This window comes from Arvicola amphibius, chromosome 6 (genome assembly GCF_903992535.2).
Source record: "Arvicola amphibius chromosome 6, mArvAmp1.2, whole genome shotgun sequence".
Taxonomy (NCBI): Eukaryota; Metazoa; Chordata; class Mammalia; order Rodentia; family Cricetidae; genus Arvicola; species Arvicola amphibius.
Genome location: NC_052052.2, coordinates 39,951,623 through 39,970,307, shown reverse-complemented (window position 1 = coordinate 39,970,307; position 18,685 = coordinate 39,951,623). Strand labels below are relative to the sequence as shown.

At 43.8% G+C, this 18,685-nt stretch overlaps 1 protein-coding gene across 1 annotated transcript in view; it reads right to left on the bottom strand.

Moving 5' to 3' along the window:
- Scp2 (sterol carrier protein 2) overlaps positions 1-18,685 on the bottom strand; it is a 71,628-nt gene that overhangs the window by 51,030 nt on the left and 1,913 nt on the right. The window contains exons 2-6 of the mRNA XM_038335165.1: positions 11,502-11,559; positions 9,544-9,615; positions 7,398-7,529; positions 3,817-3,881; positions 1,999-2,125 (exon numbers count right to left, since the gene is read on the bottom strand). Of these exons, the coding sequence (XP_038191093.1) occupies positions 1,999-2,125; positions 3,817-3,881; positions 7,398-7,529; positions 9,544-9,615; positions 11,502-11,559 (454 nt within the window). The remainder of the gene's footprint in view (positions 1-1,998; positions 2,126-3,816; positions 3,882-7,397; positions 7,530-9,543; positions 9,616-11,501; positions 11,560-18,685) is intronic.

Genomic DNA, 18,685 nt, shown 5'->3' with positions numbered 1-18,685 from the left:
ATCTAAGAGCTTGCCACACAAGCCTCATGACCTGAGTTTGATACGCAGAACCTAGTTAAAAACCCAGATGCTGAAGCATATCTGCAATCACAACAGACCTATGAGAGACTGGAGACGGGGACAGGAGAATCACCTGCAAGGCCAAGGACCGCTAGCCTGCAGTACACAGCACAGGGCAGAAACAGAGACGGAGGTGGAGGTGGGAGAATCACCTGCAAACCCAAGGACCGCTAGCCTGCAGCAGTACACAGTGAGGGGCAGAAGCAAGAAGAGAGACCCTGCCTCGACATGGTTGAGCGTGAGAACTGACTCCCAAAAGTGGTCCTCTCACGTTCACATCTGCACACAAAGAATAATAAATAAACAAAACCATAATCTGGTCACTTTCACTATCTAGAAAGCAAGGAAACTTGAGGTCTGTATAATAGTCACATTTGTTGCAAAACTCCTTACAACTTTATTTGCAGAATAGATTATTTAAAAACCACCCAAGCTGATTACTTAACTCGGTGCTCTACTAAACACAGGGCTATGACATCAAACACACAGAAACACCTTCCACACATTGGCATGTAAAGTCAGGAGATCACTCATGGGAGAGGCATCCCTAAATTCCCATTTCATGTGCACTAGCAACATCTAAGAGTTCCGAGTTCCTCTACCCTGCCTGCCTGTGTTACCAAGCTTAACATAACTGGAGAGAGGGTATTATCAAGATGGCATCCATGTTTTTCTGCTATTATTAGTTAAGACAAGCGTGTTTTTATGTTTTCAAAAACAAAACTGAAAGCCAAGCTTGGTGGACTCAATCCCCAGTGTTGTGAAGGAGGGAAGGCGGAGCCTGCGTGAGCACGGGTGCTGCAGTGTCAGCACCGGAAACACAAACACATGAACCGCTTACGACGACCCTCCTGGCTACACAGTGAGTAACCGGATACCAGGGTCTCTCTGTACGTCCCAATGAGATGTTACAGTGAGTAACTGGATACACCAGGGTCTCTCTCTACGTCCCAATGAGATGGTAAGGCCTCCTCTGCAACATTACCAAAGGACCTCAAAGGCATTTCTAACATCATCCTCCCTCCTAAATTCTAAGGTTGAAACCGGCCTCAGTGACTGGCAGATGGAGCCTGTGGAGGGAGGCAGTGAACAGCCTGCTGATGTCCCTAACAAAAGTCGTATGTTGAAATCTAATCCCCAAGGTGCTTGTATTAGGAGGAAGGGCCTTCATGAACAGGATCAGTGTGTCATAAAAGAGCTCCTGGCAGGGCTGGGGGTGTAGCTCTGTTGGTAGAATGCTTGCCTAACATTCATGAAGTCCCAGGTTAAAATCCCAGCACCATGTATAGGATGACAACCTATAACTCCAATTCCAGGGGATCTGATGCCTTATCCTCTCCAAGGGCACCAGGCATGCACATGATGCACAGACTAACATACAGGCAAAACAGCCCTACACATTAAAGATAAAGAAAAGCTATTTTATTTGTATCTTACATCTTCCAGTCCCTCCCACGTCCTTAACAAATACTTGCTGTTTCTTACTGTACAAATGTAACCAGTAATAAGCCCGAAGGGTGGTGTTATTGCCGTTATTTTGAGGCAGGCTCTTACTATGTATCCTTGGCTGGCCTGGAACTCACTATGTGGACCACGCTGGCTTGAACTCAAGCAGATCTAACTGTCTCTGTGCAGGAATTAAAGGTGTGTGTCACCATACCCAACCTCTAAAGCAGTGGTTCTCAGCCTTCCTAATGCTGCAACCCTTTAATACAGTTCCTCATGCTGTGGTGACCCCCCAACTATAAAATTATGTCATTGCTACTTTGTAACTGTTATGAAGCATTAAAAAGCATCCTGATACGCAGTATGCTCTTAGGTGATCCCTGTGAAAGGGTCGTGTGACACACACACACACAGGCACACACACACACACACACACACACACACACACACGCACGTTGAGAACCTCTGTTCTCAAGGATTGTTTTAACATACCATATTTTTCCATATGCTCTTTCCCAGCACTCCCAAACATCTGTGGAGTAATTGGGTGGGCAGACAATCCATACTTATTGATCAAGACATCAAGATGTTTGTCAACGGGATTGGATCGATCTCTAAACTTAAAGAGAAAAAAAATAAAATTTAATGAGCAGCTGATATAAAACTGTTTCTTGCAACTTACGCTGTTGTTATGACATTTTTCCTATCTTGAGAGCACAGTAAACAAAAAATGGTCTATGTGAATAAAATCATCGAGAAATACTTTGTCACAGGAAAACATGAGAAGCCAGGTATGGTGGCACATCCCAACGAACGGGAGGTAGAGGCAGAAGGGTCAAGAGTTTAAAATCAGCCTTAGTTATATAGGCTGGCTTCACACTCACAAAGATACAACCGCCTTTGCTTCCTGAGTTATATTCTTTTATCAAATTAAGTCTTCAAAATAGTGTGTATAAACCAGACATGGTATCACGTGCCTTTAATCCCAGCACTTGGCAGAGGCAAGAGGCTATCTGTGAGTTCCAAGCCAGTCTGGTCTACAAGGCGAATTCCAGGACAACTAGGGCTACACAGAGAAAAACCACCAACAAAACTGTGTGTATTATACACCTATGACATATCCCAATTTAGAAATTAATTAATTATTGGTTTTTCAAGACAGGGTTTCTCTTAGCTTTGGAGCCTGTCCTGGAACTAGCTCTTATATACCAGGCTGGCCTTGAACTCACAAAGATCTGCCTGCCTCTGCCTCCTGAGTGCTGGGATTAAAGGCATGCGTCACCACCGCATGGTTTAGAAGTAAATTTTCATTGGGAGTATTCAATACACATTATATTTAGATTTCATGAAATGACAGTTGTAAAAACAGATTTATGGGCCCAAGTTATCCCAAATACACCCAAAACTTTTTCAGTAATGGAACAGAGTATTCATTTAAGCTTAAATTAGTTAAAATTAAATTTAAAATTCAGTTCCTCAGTTACTTACTAGCAAAGTGTGCTCCCATGACGGATATTCCCTGTGTGCATGTGTGTGTATGTGTGTGTGTGTGGGTCAGAGGAGAACTTGCAGGAACTAATTCTCTTTTTCTACCACAAGTGTTGTCCCGGGGTCAACCTCAGGTCTGCAGGTTGGCAGCCCCCTGAGCCATCTCCCCAGCAAGCTCTCCTTCCTGCTCAAAATAGTAACTCTTGCCTTCTCTTAGAAGGAAGTGTTGTTTCTGGGCATGGCAACCTACAAAAACTGGATAGTTGTACCAAGTTATATGAAGGAGATAACATGGGGTAAACACGGAACAGAGGCCAAACAGGAGCTTCTCCACACAGAACCACCTAGGGGCAGCACACAGAAACAACAAAACTGTTTTTCTTACAATACCAAGGAGCCTGCCCAGAGAGGAGAGTCAGAAGTTCAAGAGCACCCTCAACTACAAAGTGAGGCTGAGGCTAGTCTGTAATAATCAAATAAACTGTCAAATCATTGGCTGGAGAGAAGGCTCAGCACTTGAGAGAACTCAAATACCTCAATCTCTGTTAGCTGCATCCACACTAGGAGATCCAATAAGTCCAAATCCTGAGCAGGCATACAGACACACATAACAAGGCATGGAAACGCGCACACACACACACACACACACACACACACACACACACACTTGTGCAAAGAAACAAAAGCAAATAAATCTCAAAATATATGTATTTTTAAACATCAAATCATGTTCTCTGCTACTTACTGACATGCTCTATGATGGTCAGATAGACAGTTTTCTCACAGTGTTAAAACACCAAAACAATAATAAATGAGACTCACTTTCATTGTAAGTGGTCCCTTCTCCATCTTCTCAAACCCAAGAGCCAACACACAATCTGCCACACCTTAAAGGAAAAGCAATTATATTGAAATTTCAAATTTCCAGGTATTCAACAAAATGTTCAATTAAATACCTCAATCTAAATAGTAATCTACTCTGGGTATGGTGGCACACACCTTTAATCCCAGAATTTGTGAGACAGAGGCAGGTGGATCTCTGCGAGTTCCAGGCCAGCCTGGTCTAAAGAGTGAGTTTTGGGACAGCCAAGACTACACAGACAGATTGTATCCCCCAAAAAATATAGACAGATAATTTACATGAAATAAAAATGTGTATTACTATGGGACAATGGTCCTGAACCCTGTCACTTGTATTGTTTTAATAGAATGCTGATTGGCAGTAGCCAGGTAGGAAGCATAGTAGGGACAACCAGGCAGGAAGTTGAAGCTGGGCAACAGGAAAGAATTCTGGGAAGAGGAAAGACTCAGTCTGCAGTCATCACCCAGACCAAGAGGAAGCAAGATGAGAATGCCTTGCTGATAAAAGGTACCAAGTCATGTGGCTGACACAGACAAGAATTATGGGTTAATTTAAGATATAAAAATTAGTAAGAAGCCTGAGTTAATAGGCCAACCAGTTTATAATTAATGTAGACTTCTGTGTGTTTCTTTGGGACTGAATGGCTGTGGGACCAGATTGGACAGAAACCTCTGTCAACAGCATACCATAACCCTATAGAATTATTTATTTGTGCACATGTATACATTTATGTTTGTGTATGGTGCACATGCAGATATGCATACTAGTGTGTACATGAGGCCAAAAGTCAACGGTAAAGGTTTCCCTCAATCACTCCCCACCTTGCTTTTGAGATAGATCTCCCTCTGAACATGCAGCTCACTGCTTTGCCTATTCTAGGAGGAGAGAAAGCTCCAGGGACCCTGTCTCCACCTTCCCAGCACTGGGATTGCTGGTATAGGCCACCATACCTGTGGACAGGGTATCACTATGTAGCTTTTGGCTACCTTTAAACTCAGAGGTCCACTACCTCTGCCTCCTGAGTGCTGGGATAGGTGTGTATCACCACTCCTGCAAGACTAGATTTTCTACATGGGTGACAGGGATCTGTACTCAGACCCTTACACTTGGAGAGCTGGCATTTTATTTTACCCAGTCATCTCAGCCCCCTCAGGTTTAATAACTTAAAAAATTACAGTGACAATTATTTTTCACATTTATTGTGTTAGCTTGAGCAGTGCATATGTGCGTTCCAGGAACCAAACTCAGGTTGTTGGGCTTGATGGCACATACCTTTACCTACTGAAAAAAATCAAGACAGTGCTTAATTCCTTCCCTGAGTCTCATTATACTAACAAAATTTTCCATTAGTGTGAAATGTTCCAGTGAAAAAACAAATATAAAAAGCAGGGGCTGGAGAGATGGCTTAGTGGATAAGAGCACTGGCTGTTCTTCCAGGGGTCCTGAGTTCAATTCCCACAACCACATGGTAGCTCACAACCATCTATAATGAGACCTGGTATTCTCTTCTGGCCTGCAGGCATACATGCAGGCAGAAACTGTATATGTAATAAACCTTTTTTTAAAAAAAGCTATTTACAGCAGCTGGGGAGATGGCTCAGCAGTTAAGAACACTGAGGACCCAGGTTCAATTCCCAGCACCAACATGGTGGCTTACAACCATCTGTAATTCCAGTTCCAGGAGATACAACACCTTTTCTGGCCGCCATGGGCACCAGCCATGCACCTGGTCATGCACCTGGTACTCAGACATACAGGCAGACAAAACACCCATACACATAATATAAAATTAGAAAATTTAAGCTACTGTAATTTTTTAAATATGTTCAATTTAATTATGATTTTAATTAAAATTTAAAGGGGTTTCCAGATAAAATCTCAAAAGAATTATTTGAGGAAAAGGACATGTGAAAAATTATATTAAAGTTCAAGTGAAGAACAAGAGATGACAAGGAAGAACTGCTGGAGAGTGCAGTTTAGTGCTGGAGCACTTGACCAGCAGAGAGAGAGAGAGAGAGAGAGAGAAAGAGAGAGAGAGAGAGAGAGAGAGAGAGAGAGAGAGGGAGAGAGGGAGGGAGGGGGAGAGGGAAGAAGAGACAGAGAGAGAAAAAGAGGGAGAGAGAGACAGAGAGGTAGGGAGGATGGAGGGAGGGAGGACGGAGAGAGAAAGAGAACAAGGAAGGAGAAAGAGGAGCATCAACTTTATCAAACAATACAATGGCATAGCCCCAGAAGAGGTTGAAGGGCACCAGCTTACGCAGTAAGATTACAAGCTACAAAATTCAGAGCCCTAGGCAGTGGAACAATTACCAGATCGGTGGACTAGAAGAAGGACCAATAAAAAGGCCCAGTATATTTGGAAACAGAGACTATGATACATATGAACATAAACTTTATAAAGATATAAATATAGACATGCACACATGAAAATATTTGGCTACCAAAAAAAAAACCTGTGCATAAATAATGCTGCTTATGGGATCATTATTCATAACAGCCAAAAAAAAATAAATAATCATGTCCATCAAAAGATGAACACACAGATAAGATATAGCTTAGCCATGAAGTAGAATATTATTTGGCCAGAAATGGAGATAAGATACTGACACATGCTCTAAGAATGAACTTTCAAACAACAAATTGAGTCTAAGCAGTGACAAAAGGCGTGTATTACATGATGCCACCGATAGGAACAGGTGAGCGTGCAGAGACAGACAACAGGTAGTAGGAGTGAGGGCCACGGTGGGGAAGAAGCAAGGACTGCCAGCTGCCGATGCTCTGGAGCTGGGGTCTTACTACCTGAAGCAAGGTTTTCATTACAGGTGATGAAATGCTCTCAACTACACAGTGGTGAAGGTTGCACATATGACTCCCACCTCATCAGAGTAAACTGCATGATTTGGGAATTTGATTTCAACAAAGCCTTTGGGAGGCACTGGAGATACTGCTTAGGTGCACAGTGTCTGCCTGGTGTCCTCAAGGCCCTTGGTTTCGTTGTCAATAGCACAAAAACAAATAATAAAGGTTCTTTTTAAAAGCAATATGTTTTATATGTTAGTATGTCATAAAGCAATCTCTCTCTGGTGGCAACTCAGCGAAGTGATTAAAAGGGGGCATTAACCCCGTATTTATTTAAGGACAAGAAACGAGGACCAGGAAGATGGCTCCGCAGGTGAAGGGACTTGCCACCAAGCCTGACAACCTGAGTCCAATCCCCAGAAACCACATGGTTTCTAAGTTGTCCTCTGGCCTCAATGCATGTGCCTTGGTGAGCTCAGACACAGACACACAAACAAACACATATTTTAGAAAAAAAATAAAAGAACATTAGAACAATAAAGCAAACACTTGGGGCTGGAGAGACATCTCAGTGGTTAAGGGCCTCACAACCATCTGTAACTCCAGTACCAGGAGATTTGATACCCTCTTTTGGCTCTGTGGTCACAGCATGTGGTGCACAGATATATGAACAGGCAAAACACCCATACACAAAATAAACTACAACCTTAAAAAATAATAATAATAAGCAAACACGCCTTACCTCCTTGAATTAGTTGCCGGGCCATAAACAAAGCTGTAGAGCCAGTAGCGCAGTTATTGTTGACGTTAACTATAGGAATGCCAGTCAGTCCCAAACTATGATAGATAGCCCTCTGCCCGCAGGTGGAGTCACCTGCAGAAAAACACGTAAGGACTTTACCACCCACAGCACAGAAAGCGTGGAGCTGCGGCTCAGCACGCCCATGTGATAACTCTCTCACGGCTATCGCTGACCCTAGTGTCCTACACAGGCAGGACAGTGATGCACGATGACCTGAGTCAGAAACAGCACAGCGCTACCTCCTATTGTACAAACATAAAAAGTGGTGTTTATGTGCACTTTCTTTCCTTTTGAGACAGGATTTCATGTAGCTCAGGATGGCCCAGTATTCACAACAGGCCTCCTGTCAACCTCCTGAAAGCTCAGATTCCAGGCCTGAACATCGCACAGGGCAGTAAAGAAGCATGCACTTTTGATGGCTTCCTCTTCCTGTCTCCTGTTTCAGCCAGGATGGGAACCTGCACCCTGGTACTTGCTATACTGTGTCCTTGATCACAACCTTGCAGCTTACACTTTCTTTACATGATACAGAGGTAGAGAAGGAAATAAGTAGCCAGGTGATTTAGTGAGGGTTTCTAAAGAGACACTGCAGCCATGAAAACTCTTATAAAGGAAAACATTTAATTGAGGCTACAGTTTCAGAGGTTTAGTTCATTATGGTCATGGTTGGACATGGTAGCATGCAGGCAGACATGGTCCTGGAGAAGTAGCTGAGAGTCCTACATCTTGCAGGCAACAGGAAGTAGACTGTATCACTGGGAGGTATCTAGAGCATAGGAGACCTCAAAGCCAACCTCCACAGTGACACACATCTCTAACAAGGCCACACCTACTCCAATAAAGCTATACTTCCTAATGGTGCCACTCCCTTTGGAGACCATTTTCTTTCTAACTACCACATCTGGTAATAGCAAATAATTCACATTCACAGAGTTGTGTGATAAAGGAAATGATGGTTCATGGACACTTGATTCTCACACATAAATTGTTAAAGGCCATCACAAAATGATTAAAGGTCAACATTTATTTCATATAAACATTCCACAATTTAAACCATGCACGGTAGCACAGACTGTATCAGCTACTTAGGAAGCTAAAGTGGAAGAATTGCTGAGGTCTACAGGTTAGAAACCACCATGCCAATAATGTGAAAACTGCATCAAACAAAACCTTCAAGGAGCTTTGTGGCTAAGAATGTAGCTGAGTTACAAGAGCGTGTGCCTAAGATGCAAAGAACCTGGGTTCAACGCCCAGCAGTACATACATCAGGTAGGGGGTGGGGCACTCCCATTATTCCATCACTCAGTAGATGCGGGCAATAGGATCAGAGGTTCAAAACCATCCTTGAATTTCAGGCCAGCCTAGGCTACATGAGACCCTGTCTCAAAAAACTCTTTTATCACTAAGGTTCTGTATGCACCCAGGCTTACATCGAAAAGTGACCCACACTGAATACAAACATGACTTTCCCTCTCAAATAACATGGCCCACAAAGGCAGGAATGCTGGAACAGACAGAGTCTCAATATGTAATTCTGGCTGTCCTGGAACTCACTAGATAGACTAGGCTGCCTGGAACTCACAGACATCCACCTGCCTCAGCCTCTCAAGCGTTGAGATTATGGGCATGCACCACCATGCCCAACTAAAAATTTTTGTTTGTTTGTTGTTTTGGTTTTGGTTTTGTTTTGTTTGCTTTTTTGTTGGGGGGGGTGTTGTTTTTGTTTTCAGCTTTTCCAGACAGGGCTTCTCTATATAGCTTTGGAACTAGCCCTGGAATTAGCTCTGTAAAGCAGGCTGGCCTTGAACTCAGAGATCCACCTGCCTCTGCCTCCCGAGAGCTAGGATTAAAAGCGTGCGTGACCATGGCAGCTAAGAAATATTTTTTAAGTGCTATGAAAAAGCTTTTACCCACTGAGTCATATTGCCAACTCCCAAAATTGGTATTTTAATCTGTCTCCTGTTTTAATACCACAAAGCCAAGAACAATGACTGGGAGCCAGCACACTCCTGAGGTTTAACATTCATTATGAATTTGCTACCATATTTTATGTGCATAATTTTAGAGCATTCTGTTTATTACATACCGTACACATAACCAACGCATGCCTGCTCCACAGCAGAATAAGGAATCTGGGCATCTGCCAATGCCTTCAGGCCTGGAAAAACAAAAGGAGTTCATCAAAAAGCATTTGACAAAGTGGCTTCAGGTGAGGCAAATTCAGTGAGAGTTTCCTCAGATGCCACTTATTTCTTTATTGTCTGTTCAGTTCAAATGACAAAGTCACCTCCACATCATCTTAGAGCCCCCCTTTCTCCTCCGAGCTACTGCACCACTTTTCTCTATCTTCTTCTGTCCTAACTGCACCCCAAAATAAATACAAATTCTAAGAGTCTCTATTCTCATGCAGCCCAGGATGGCCTATAATCAACTCCAAATCAACTGGAACTTAAGCTTACAACGACTCCCCAACCACTCTACCTCTTTCCTTTCCTACCATTTCTTGAGTTGATGTTTATTTAGTTATTTCAACAGTACAAAGAGCTCCAATTTGTCCCCCTTTCTGAGAAAAAGAAAGAAAACTATGTAGGTCTCTCTGGGGGAACACAGGCAGCTGATGAACACCAAATGTTTCTAGACTAGGGGGCCCTGCACATGAAGCCATGTCTTTGAGTTCCTGCTCCTAAGTGTTGTTCACCCAATTTTTTCAGTACTAGCTCTCACTAGAACAAACAATAACATAGTATATCATCTCGCTTGGGTATCCTCAGCCTAGTGATGGAAAAAGGATTCTGTAGGTTGGTTCATGGAGAGAGGTAAAACCATCATACAAGCATTCAGCTACATCTTAAATGTAAGCATCCCTTTCCAGGAAAGGAAGCAGGAACCCTGGACCATTTGCCCAAGGAATGGTGTCACCCACAGCGGGCTGGGCCTTCCCATTACCAGTCAATCCCCTACAGACACGCCCATGGGCCAATCTGACCTGGACAACTCCTCAGATGAGACTCCCTTTTCAGATGATTCTAGGCTGTAGTTATAACTACAGGGAACACACATCAGAACTACGTTATCTGCTTAGCAGTTGTGGTGGTTTGAAAAAGAATGGCCCCAAAGGCTCATGAATTTGAGTATTTGGTTCCCGGTTAGTGAACTGCTTAGGAAGGATTTGGAGATATGACCGTGCCGGAGGAGGTGTGTCACTAGGGGTGGGCTCTGAGGCTTCAAAAGCCCAGCTAGCTCTCTGACTGCCTGCTGTCTGGGGATCAGGATGTAAGCCCTCAGCTGCTGCTCCAGAGCCTATCTTCCGCCATGCTCCCCACTGTGATGGTGGTAGATTCACCCTCTGAAACTGTAAGCAGTTAAATGTTTTCTTTTCTAAATTGCCTTAGTCATGGTATCTCTGCATAGTAAGAGAACAGAAACCAAAACAATGGCCCTCCTTTCCTTTCCCCAGCTGCCTTTGCCATCTGTCCTAGCTGTCATCTGTTGCTGTGACGAGAAGCAACTTCGGGAAGGACAGGGCTCATTTGGCTTGCACCTCATTTTGCAGTCTACCACTGAGGGAAATCACTGCTGACTGGCTCCCTTTCTGTCTTGTTCATAAGCTCATGCGTAACTTACACAACCCTGGACCACTTGCCCAAGGAATGGTGTCACCCACAGCGGGCTGGGCCTTCCCATTACCAGTCAATCCCCTACAGACACGCCCACGGGCCAATCTGACCTGGACAACCCCTCAGATGAGACTCCCTTTTCAGATGATTCTAGGCTGCGCCAAGCTGGCAAAGTTAAGTAGGACACCATACCAACCCACAGCTTAATAACACAGAGAAGTGAATGATGCCTTCTGCTCTAGCTATACGGCGGCTAAACATGTCCATGTATCTTTTCCTTCTCTGTCCACCACACCTACAGACAAGCTCCACGGGAGTTCTTCCTCACAACTGTGTTTCTTTCTGTGCTTGCAAGGCTGCTCTACTCATGGTATAAGCACAGACCACACAATAAGCTATTCAATGTTCGAAAATATTTTTCTGTTACCTGCTTCCTTTGCCATATCAGGATAATCTCTTGAATTCTCACTTCCAGGCTTTATGAACTAGAATATAAAAAAAAGAATGATAAATAAAAACAGGTATAGAGTTTCATTTTACAATAGTACCACAGAAATTCATTCAGTTATTCATTCAAAACAAAAAACAAAAAACTGCTATACTGGGCTAAGTGGGCAGAGTAACCAGGTATGGTGGCCAAGGCCTATAATCATAGCAGGAAACTTGCTACACCCCACCCCAAAAAAACAGGGCCAGCAAGTGAAACATTTCCTGTACAAACCTGAGAATCTGAGGTTCAAGCCTCAGAACCCAGCGTGGAAGGAAGGAGTGGAGTCCCAAATGACATTCTCTGATCTTCACACAGTATACATGCAACCATAGGGTTCTCTCTCTCTCTCTCAAGCATCTGCCATGTTCCTTTACCCTGAACATTAACATCCAGTCCTTACCCTTAGAGAGCTTCCAATCTAATACAAAATAGGAAGTAACACTAGCACCATTAAGTACTGAATAATTTGGCAAAGAACAATGTAGGAGACAAAATAAGAAAGGCTTTCCATTTATTTATTTTGTGTGCAGAGAGGACAACTGAGAAGAAGAGGTTCTCTCCTCCACCATACAAACTCCGGTCATCAGGTGTGGTGGCAAGCACCCGCTGAGTCAGGTCATCAGGCGGCGGCAAGCACCCACTGAGCCATCACACAGGCCCCACATTTCTGCTCTTCCTGTTGAAATCTGGCTTACCAAGAGACAGCTGATACTTGCTCATATCTTCAGGTTAATCTCTGGTATTACATTGCTTTGGTTGAAGTCTATGAAATAAATCTGACCTGACACAGATACACAATTAGATAAATTTAAATATTCCTTTTTCCCATGTCTGTGTGCACTATGCATGTGCACAGGTGTTGTGATCTAGCTGCCCTCACTCCCCCTGACTGACAGCGGAACTTCCTTGTGGTCTGTAATTGACAAGGATGTTTGTGGTTCTTTCTGCTTTAGCTCGGCGCAAAATAAAGGTTGCTGCTCTTCCACCTGAAAAGAAGCCTCCATGTCTCAATCCCGGCGCGCACGCGCGCACACACACACACACACATACACACACACACACCGCCGCCAGGGCTATCCAGGCTGCCCTGGACGGGCAAGTGGAGGTCCTACCAAGATCTGGAAAGTGGGGATACGTGAACAGGGTGACTCCGTCTGCTGGCTAAATCGAGGAGCGTATTGGGGAAGGTAATGTGTTTTTTCTCATCCCCAGAGACACTCTGAGAGACACCCTCCAAAAGACTAGCAAGTTTAAAGAAGAGGTGGGAGGGTGAATTGAAGGCCTCAAAAAGTAACTGAAACTCTTAAAGCAACAAGGCACGAAAGTTACAAGGAAGACAGTTGAAGATTTTGTACAAACAATAGCTCAAGTTAGCCCCTGGTTTATTATGAGAGGGGGTTTAAATGTTCCAGCCTGGGAACAAGCCAAGTCAGATTAAAAGGAGTATGTGTTTCTTCATCCCCAGAGACGCTCTGAGGGATGCCCTCCAGAAGACTGGCCAGTAGGGAAGTAATAAAGAGGAGACAGGAGGGTGAATTGAGGGCCTCAAAAAGATAGAATATGTACAGATGTATGTTAGTATGTTGATTGTGCTGTCTTTTGTGTTCTGGACTGGAGAAAGACATTTGATTCTGGGAACTGCTAAGAAAGGTATTTTGACTTTAAAATATGGGCCTAAGGATTTGATGCTTTGGAAAAGAGGTTCTGCTTTTGTCTCCACAGAGGATGAGAACCTGTGGATTCATTGCAAATTTATGTGGTTTGATTCACCGAGACCCCCTGAAATGTTGATGTAAAATAACCCCAAGAATGCAGCACCCCACTCAGCAGGAAGTAGCCAGACAGGTTGACAACACCCAAATTCCCTAAAAGATTGTTAAAGTGGGGCCCCCTCAATGGTTACAGAGCAGCGAACCTGCTTCCCTGAGTTCTGCTCCGCTCCATGCCAGAAGGCAGCTGGAGCAGAGCTTTGATAGGTGGCTGTGGCGAAAGGCAAGTTGCCCTGGCCCAGTCGATGCCCAGCCTGGGGGACACCATGGCAGTGTCAGGAGTATCAGCAAATATGGCAACAAGTGCTGAACCATAGAAGATTGGCAGAAGAGAGACCTTGGAATCACCACAGCTGTGATTGCCATTATTGCCATATCTGCCAACACAGCTACTGCTGCCAGAATTGCTCTCTCCCAGACTGTGCAGACAAATATTGACCTTGAACCAACAAGTGGACTATCTTTGGACTTTTCAATGGCCAATATGTTCTAGCTTTTATCATGCTATATGCATTACTCCTGGCACTGTTTTGCACACTTCTGCTACTGTTATGGAACTCAACTGTCATATGAGCAGGGTCTGGAATACTGCTTTTGTTAATTTTATCACCCAGTTAGTGCATGCTAGATGGTTGTAGAGCTGGTCTGGCTTGTTGGCGCTGTCAGTTCTGGAGATACTTGGTTTAGGGCTATGTGTCTGGGTAGCCACAGACGGGCAATAATTGGGGGCAGGATGCCACCTAAGACAGGGAATATTAGAGGGCTATTCCCCATGACAGGCACCCAAAAGTTCCACCCAAAGTAACAAGACAGACACCGTTTATTTTATAAAATAAAACGGGGGAGTTGTTGTGATCTAGCTGCCCTCACTCCTCCTGACTGACAGCAGACTTCCTTGTGGTCTGTAATTGACAAGGATGTTCGTGTTCTTTCTGGCCAGTGGTTTTCCACAGAAGCAGTAGAGGTATAAAAAGGCTTTAGCTCGGGGCAAAATAAAGGTTGCTGTTCTCCCACCTGAAAAGAAGCCTCCGTGTCTCAATCCCAGCACCACCCCCCGCCAGTCTCAGCTGCACTGGTGCGGCACACAGGCATGCATATGCACACATACACATGAAGGCCCAAGGCTGGCATTGAGATTCGCTCTGCAGTGGTTGTCCACCTTAGTCATCGAGGCAGGATCATTCACTCAGACCCAGAGCTTTCAACCTGAATAATTCTGCAGCAGCTTGCTCTGGGGATCCCATCTCTGCACTCCGATGCTGGAATTACAGCTTGGCCACCTACCTGGCATTTACATGGGTTCTAGCAATCCAGATTTGTGAACACTTTGAACATGAGGTTTCTCCCCACTCCTATTCTTTCTTTCTAATCCTTTCTTCAAATGATGCTAGGGATTAAACCCAAAGCCTGGCCAACCATAGTGGCACACACCTTTAATCCCAGCCCTCAGGAGACAGATACAGGCAGATCTCTGTGAGTTCAAGGCCAGCCTGGTCTACAGAGCAAGTTCTAGGACAGATTCCAAAGGCTACAGAGAAACCCTGTCTGGAAAAACAAACAAAAACAAAACAAAGCAAAAGCCAAACAAACACAAAAAAACAACAAACAGGGTCTTGATATGTGATAGGTAAACATTCTACCATTGAGCTACAGCCCCTGCCATGGATATTTCTTTTTAATACTAAGTAAAACTCAACAGATAGAAATAATTTTAATGTGGACATTCATAAGGTGTTATAAAAAATCTTGTGCTTTGATCTAGGCATGGTGATGAGTGCCTATAATCTCAACAACAAGGAAGGTTGACACAGCAGGATCACTTGAGCCCAAGAAGTTTGGGGCCTGCCTGGGCAAAGTGGAGAGACCATATGTCAACAAATGGGAAACGGAAGGGAAGAGTCTGTGAGATGGCTTGGTAGTAAAAGCACTAGATCAAAGACCTGGTGTGAATTCAGTCCCCAGGTCCCACAAGGTAACAGGAGAGAGTTTACACACACACACACACAAAATAAACAATCAAATCTCAAGTCTTTATTGATCCAATCAGTGGATCCATAAATGAATGACTCAATTATTTAACAAATGTGTCTTTCGGAACATTATCCATTGGTCATCTAGAAAATAGTGGTTCCAAGGCTGAGACTGTATCTCAGTAGACAGAGTGCTTGCTTAGCATGCAAAAAGTTCTGGGTTTGACGCTCCTGGCACTGTATAAAACATGTGTAGGGGCTCACAGGTGCAATCCTAGCACTCAGGAAGTGGAGGAAAGACGGTCAAGAATTGGAGAGTCATCTACTGTTACACAGGGCGTTTGAGGGCAGCCTGAGACTACATGAGATCCTGTCTCAACGTATAATAAAACTAAAAAAATAAGTAATTCTAGCTAGGTGGGGTAGCTCATGCCTTCAGTTCCAGCACTCAGGAGCAAGAAATAGGCAGATCTCTGTGAGTTCAAGGCCAGCCTGATCTACGAAATCAGTTACAGGACAGCCAGAACCATGTACAGTGACCTTGTCTCAAAAAACAAACAAAACAGTAATTCTGTAAGTTACATGCTTCTTCCAAATTTGATATTATATAATTTCCTATCAGGATTCCCGATTTTCTCCTAGGAACTTGAATTTTATCATTGCTAATAACCACAACTAGATAACTAGTTCCTTTTATTTGTCAGTTTTAAAGAGAACAAACAGGTTCACTAATGTCCTACAAAGATTTGCTTTTAAGATATAGATGAATTATTTGGAGACAATAGCAATGGGCTTTAATCAAAACCATTATTGTGTTTAAAGGTCAAATGGTTGGACTGGGGAAGTGGCTGGTAAAATGCTTGCCTTGCGTGTGAGAACACACTTAAAAGTCCCCAGTGTAGTCCACCTATCTACGATTCCATCCCTAGGGTAAGCAGAGACAGATCACAGGGCCTCTCTGGGCAGCCACCAACCTACCTAGGGAATCAGAGACAAAGGAGAAGCTTCATCACGAAAGAACAAGGCAGACAGAACCTGAGGCATACCCCTGAGGTCCTCCAGCCTCTCTCTCACGCGTGCACACACAAAGTTCAAACTGTCCCAGCTTTGGTCACTGAGAACTTTTTCAAGTTGGCACCTGAATCTTGACATAACCCAAGTGGGCCCTGATTTCTTCACAATTATGACAAAATTCTCCAGACCTATCTCAATCATTTCTTACCTCACCTAGATTTTGCAATTCCTCCAATCAACCAGTCCTCTTAACAGAAAAATATTTCAAGGGCTAGGGTACTGGAGGGATAATTCACTTGGCAGAGTATCTAACATGCATGAAGCCCTGGGTTCCATCTCCAGGACCACATAAACAGGACACGACAGCACACACCTGTAATCTGGATATGCAGGAGGTAGAGGCAGGAAGGTTATGTAAGACTTTAAGACAATTCTGAAGCCATTTCTGACAATTCTGAACCCTCTCAGTCTCCGTGCCTTAGTACTTCCCCTCCTCCCCTGGGAACCAAGGACCTAACAGCTACACATGCACGTACTCAGTTCCTGAACAATTACCCATACACATATGTTTTGATTCAGTCCCCTGGGAAACAGGGTCAAAATGACCTCTTACCTCATTTGATCTGGCAACAGCTCTCCAGCCAATTATTGGTAACAGCCCTTTCGAATAAGCCAATCACAACCCCCCTTGCTTCTATGGCCTTCTCCTTTAAAAGTAGACTGTACCAGCTAGTCGGGGTCTCTCGGCTTCCCAAATGCTGAGGGACCCTGTCATGATAGAATTAATAAAATCCTCATGCTTTTGCATCGGCTGTGATATGAGAGATGGTCTCTGGGGGTGACTCCTCCTCGGTGTTTGGACGCTAGAGTCCAACAGTTAGAAGTTCAAAGTCATCCTCAGCTACATAGTTTGAGGCCTGGATGGGATAAATAAGATACTTTCTCTGGAAAAAATAAAAGATATTTCAAGACCTCAGTCTTCACATCAAGAATACAACTGATAAGGTTACTGGCTCTAGGTGTCTTTGAAAGACAAAACTAAGAGTATTTTTAAAAGATGAAAAATCATACTCACATTAATACTTCCCACTCAACTTTAGTATTTCAGTGTGTTTTATCTGTTGGTTGGTTTGTTTGCTGTTGGGTTTTTTTTTTTGAGACGATTTTTTATGTAGTGCAGGCTATCTTCAAACTTCCTATCTTCAAAACCTAAGATCTTGTCTCAGTGTTAAAGCATTTTCCTGGCATGCTCAAGGCATTGGGTACCAACAACTAATTTACAAGAAGTATGAACAGGGCTGGCAAGGATGGTTCAGTAGGTCACACAAGTCTGGTGACCTAGGCTTCCCACAACCCACAAAAAGATGGAAGTACAAAATCAACTCTGTAAAGTTGTCATCTGAGTTCTCTCTCTCTCTCTCTCTCTCTCTCTCTCTGACACACACACATACTTTTTTAAGTTTAAAGGAAGCTTCTTTCTGGGCATGAGTAGAGTTTATCATCTACTGAGTTTCACCAGAAGACAACGACGTGGCAGGACGATAGTGTGTGTTTGGGTGAGTGTGCTTTCTAAGAACAAAGCTAGGAGGGGCCACACCACATGGAGGATCTTTGTGGTAGTTGGGTTTTGTTTGGTTTTGAGATAATTCTGCTACCACCCACAGAGTGCTAGGATTAAAGGAGTGTGTCACCAAACTGGCTTCTGTCCTCTTTTAATCTTCTAATATTTTCTGGCATCTCTCCTTATAATTTCTGCTCCAATGCATATTGTTACTCATTGATTTAATGAGATTTGGGGAAGAAAAAGAGATAACTTCATGCCTTCAATCTTCCATGCTTAGCTAAAAACTCCAAATTATTCTTTTTTCTCTTTCTTCTTTTTTGTTTGTTTATGTGGTTTTTTAAAAAAAAAAACTATATTCATTTTGTTAGTGAGTGTATGTGTGCGCGCGAGTGTGTGTGCATCGTGTGTGTGTGTGTGTGTGTGTATGTGTGTAGGGCCCACTCACTCTCCAGTACACATGAGGAGGTCAGAGGACTTAAAAGGAGTCAGCACTCTCCTTGTAGTACATGAGGACCAGGGACCAAGCTTGCTGTCAAGCTTGATGGAATGGACTTTCACCCAGTGACCCTCTTGCTAGGCCTTAGTCTTTGTTTAATAAGATAAGGTTTTATGTAATCCAGGTTACTGAACTTGCTACGGGAAGTCGAGGATGACCCTGAACTTCTGATTCTCCTGTCTCCACCCCCTGAGTGCTGGAGCTCTGGTGTGCACCACCATGCCTGGCTGATGCAAGGCTGGGGATGGAACCAGGGTCCTGCATGTTGGGCAAGAACTCTACCAAGTTAGATCCCAAGCCCAAACTTG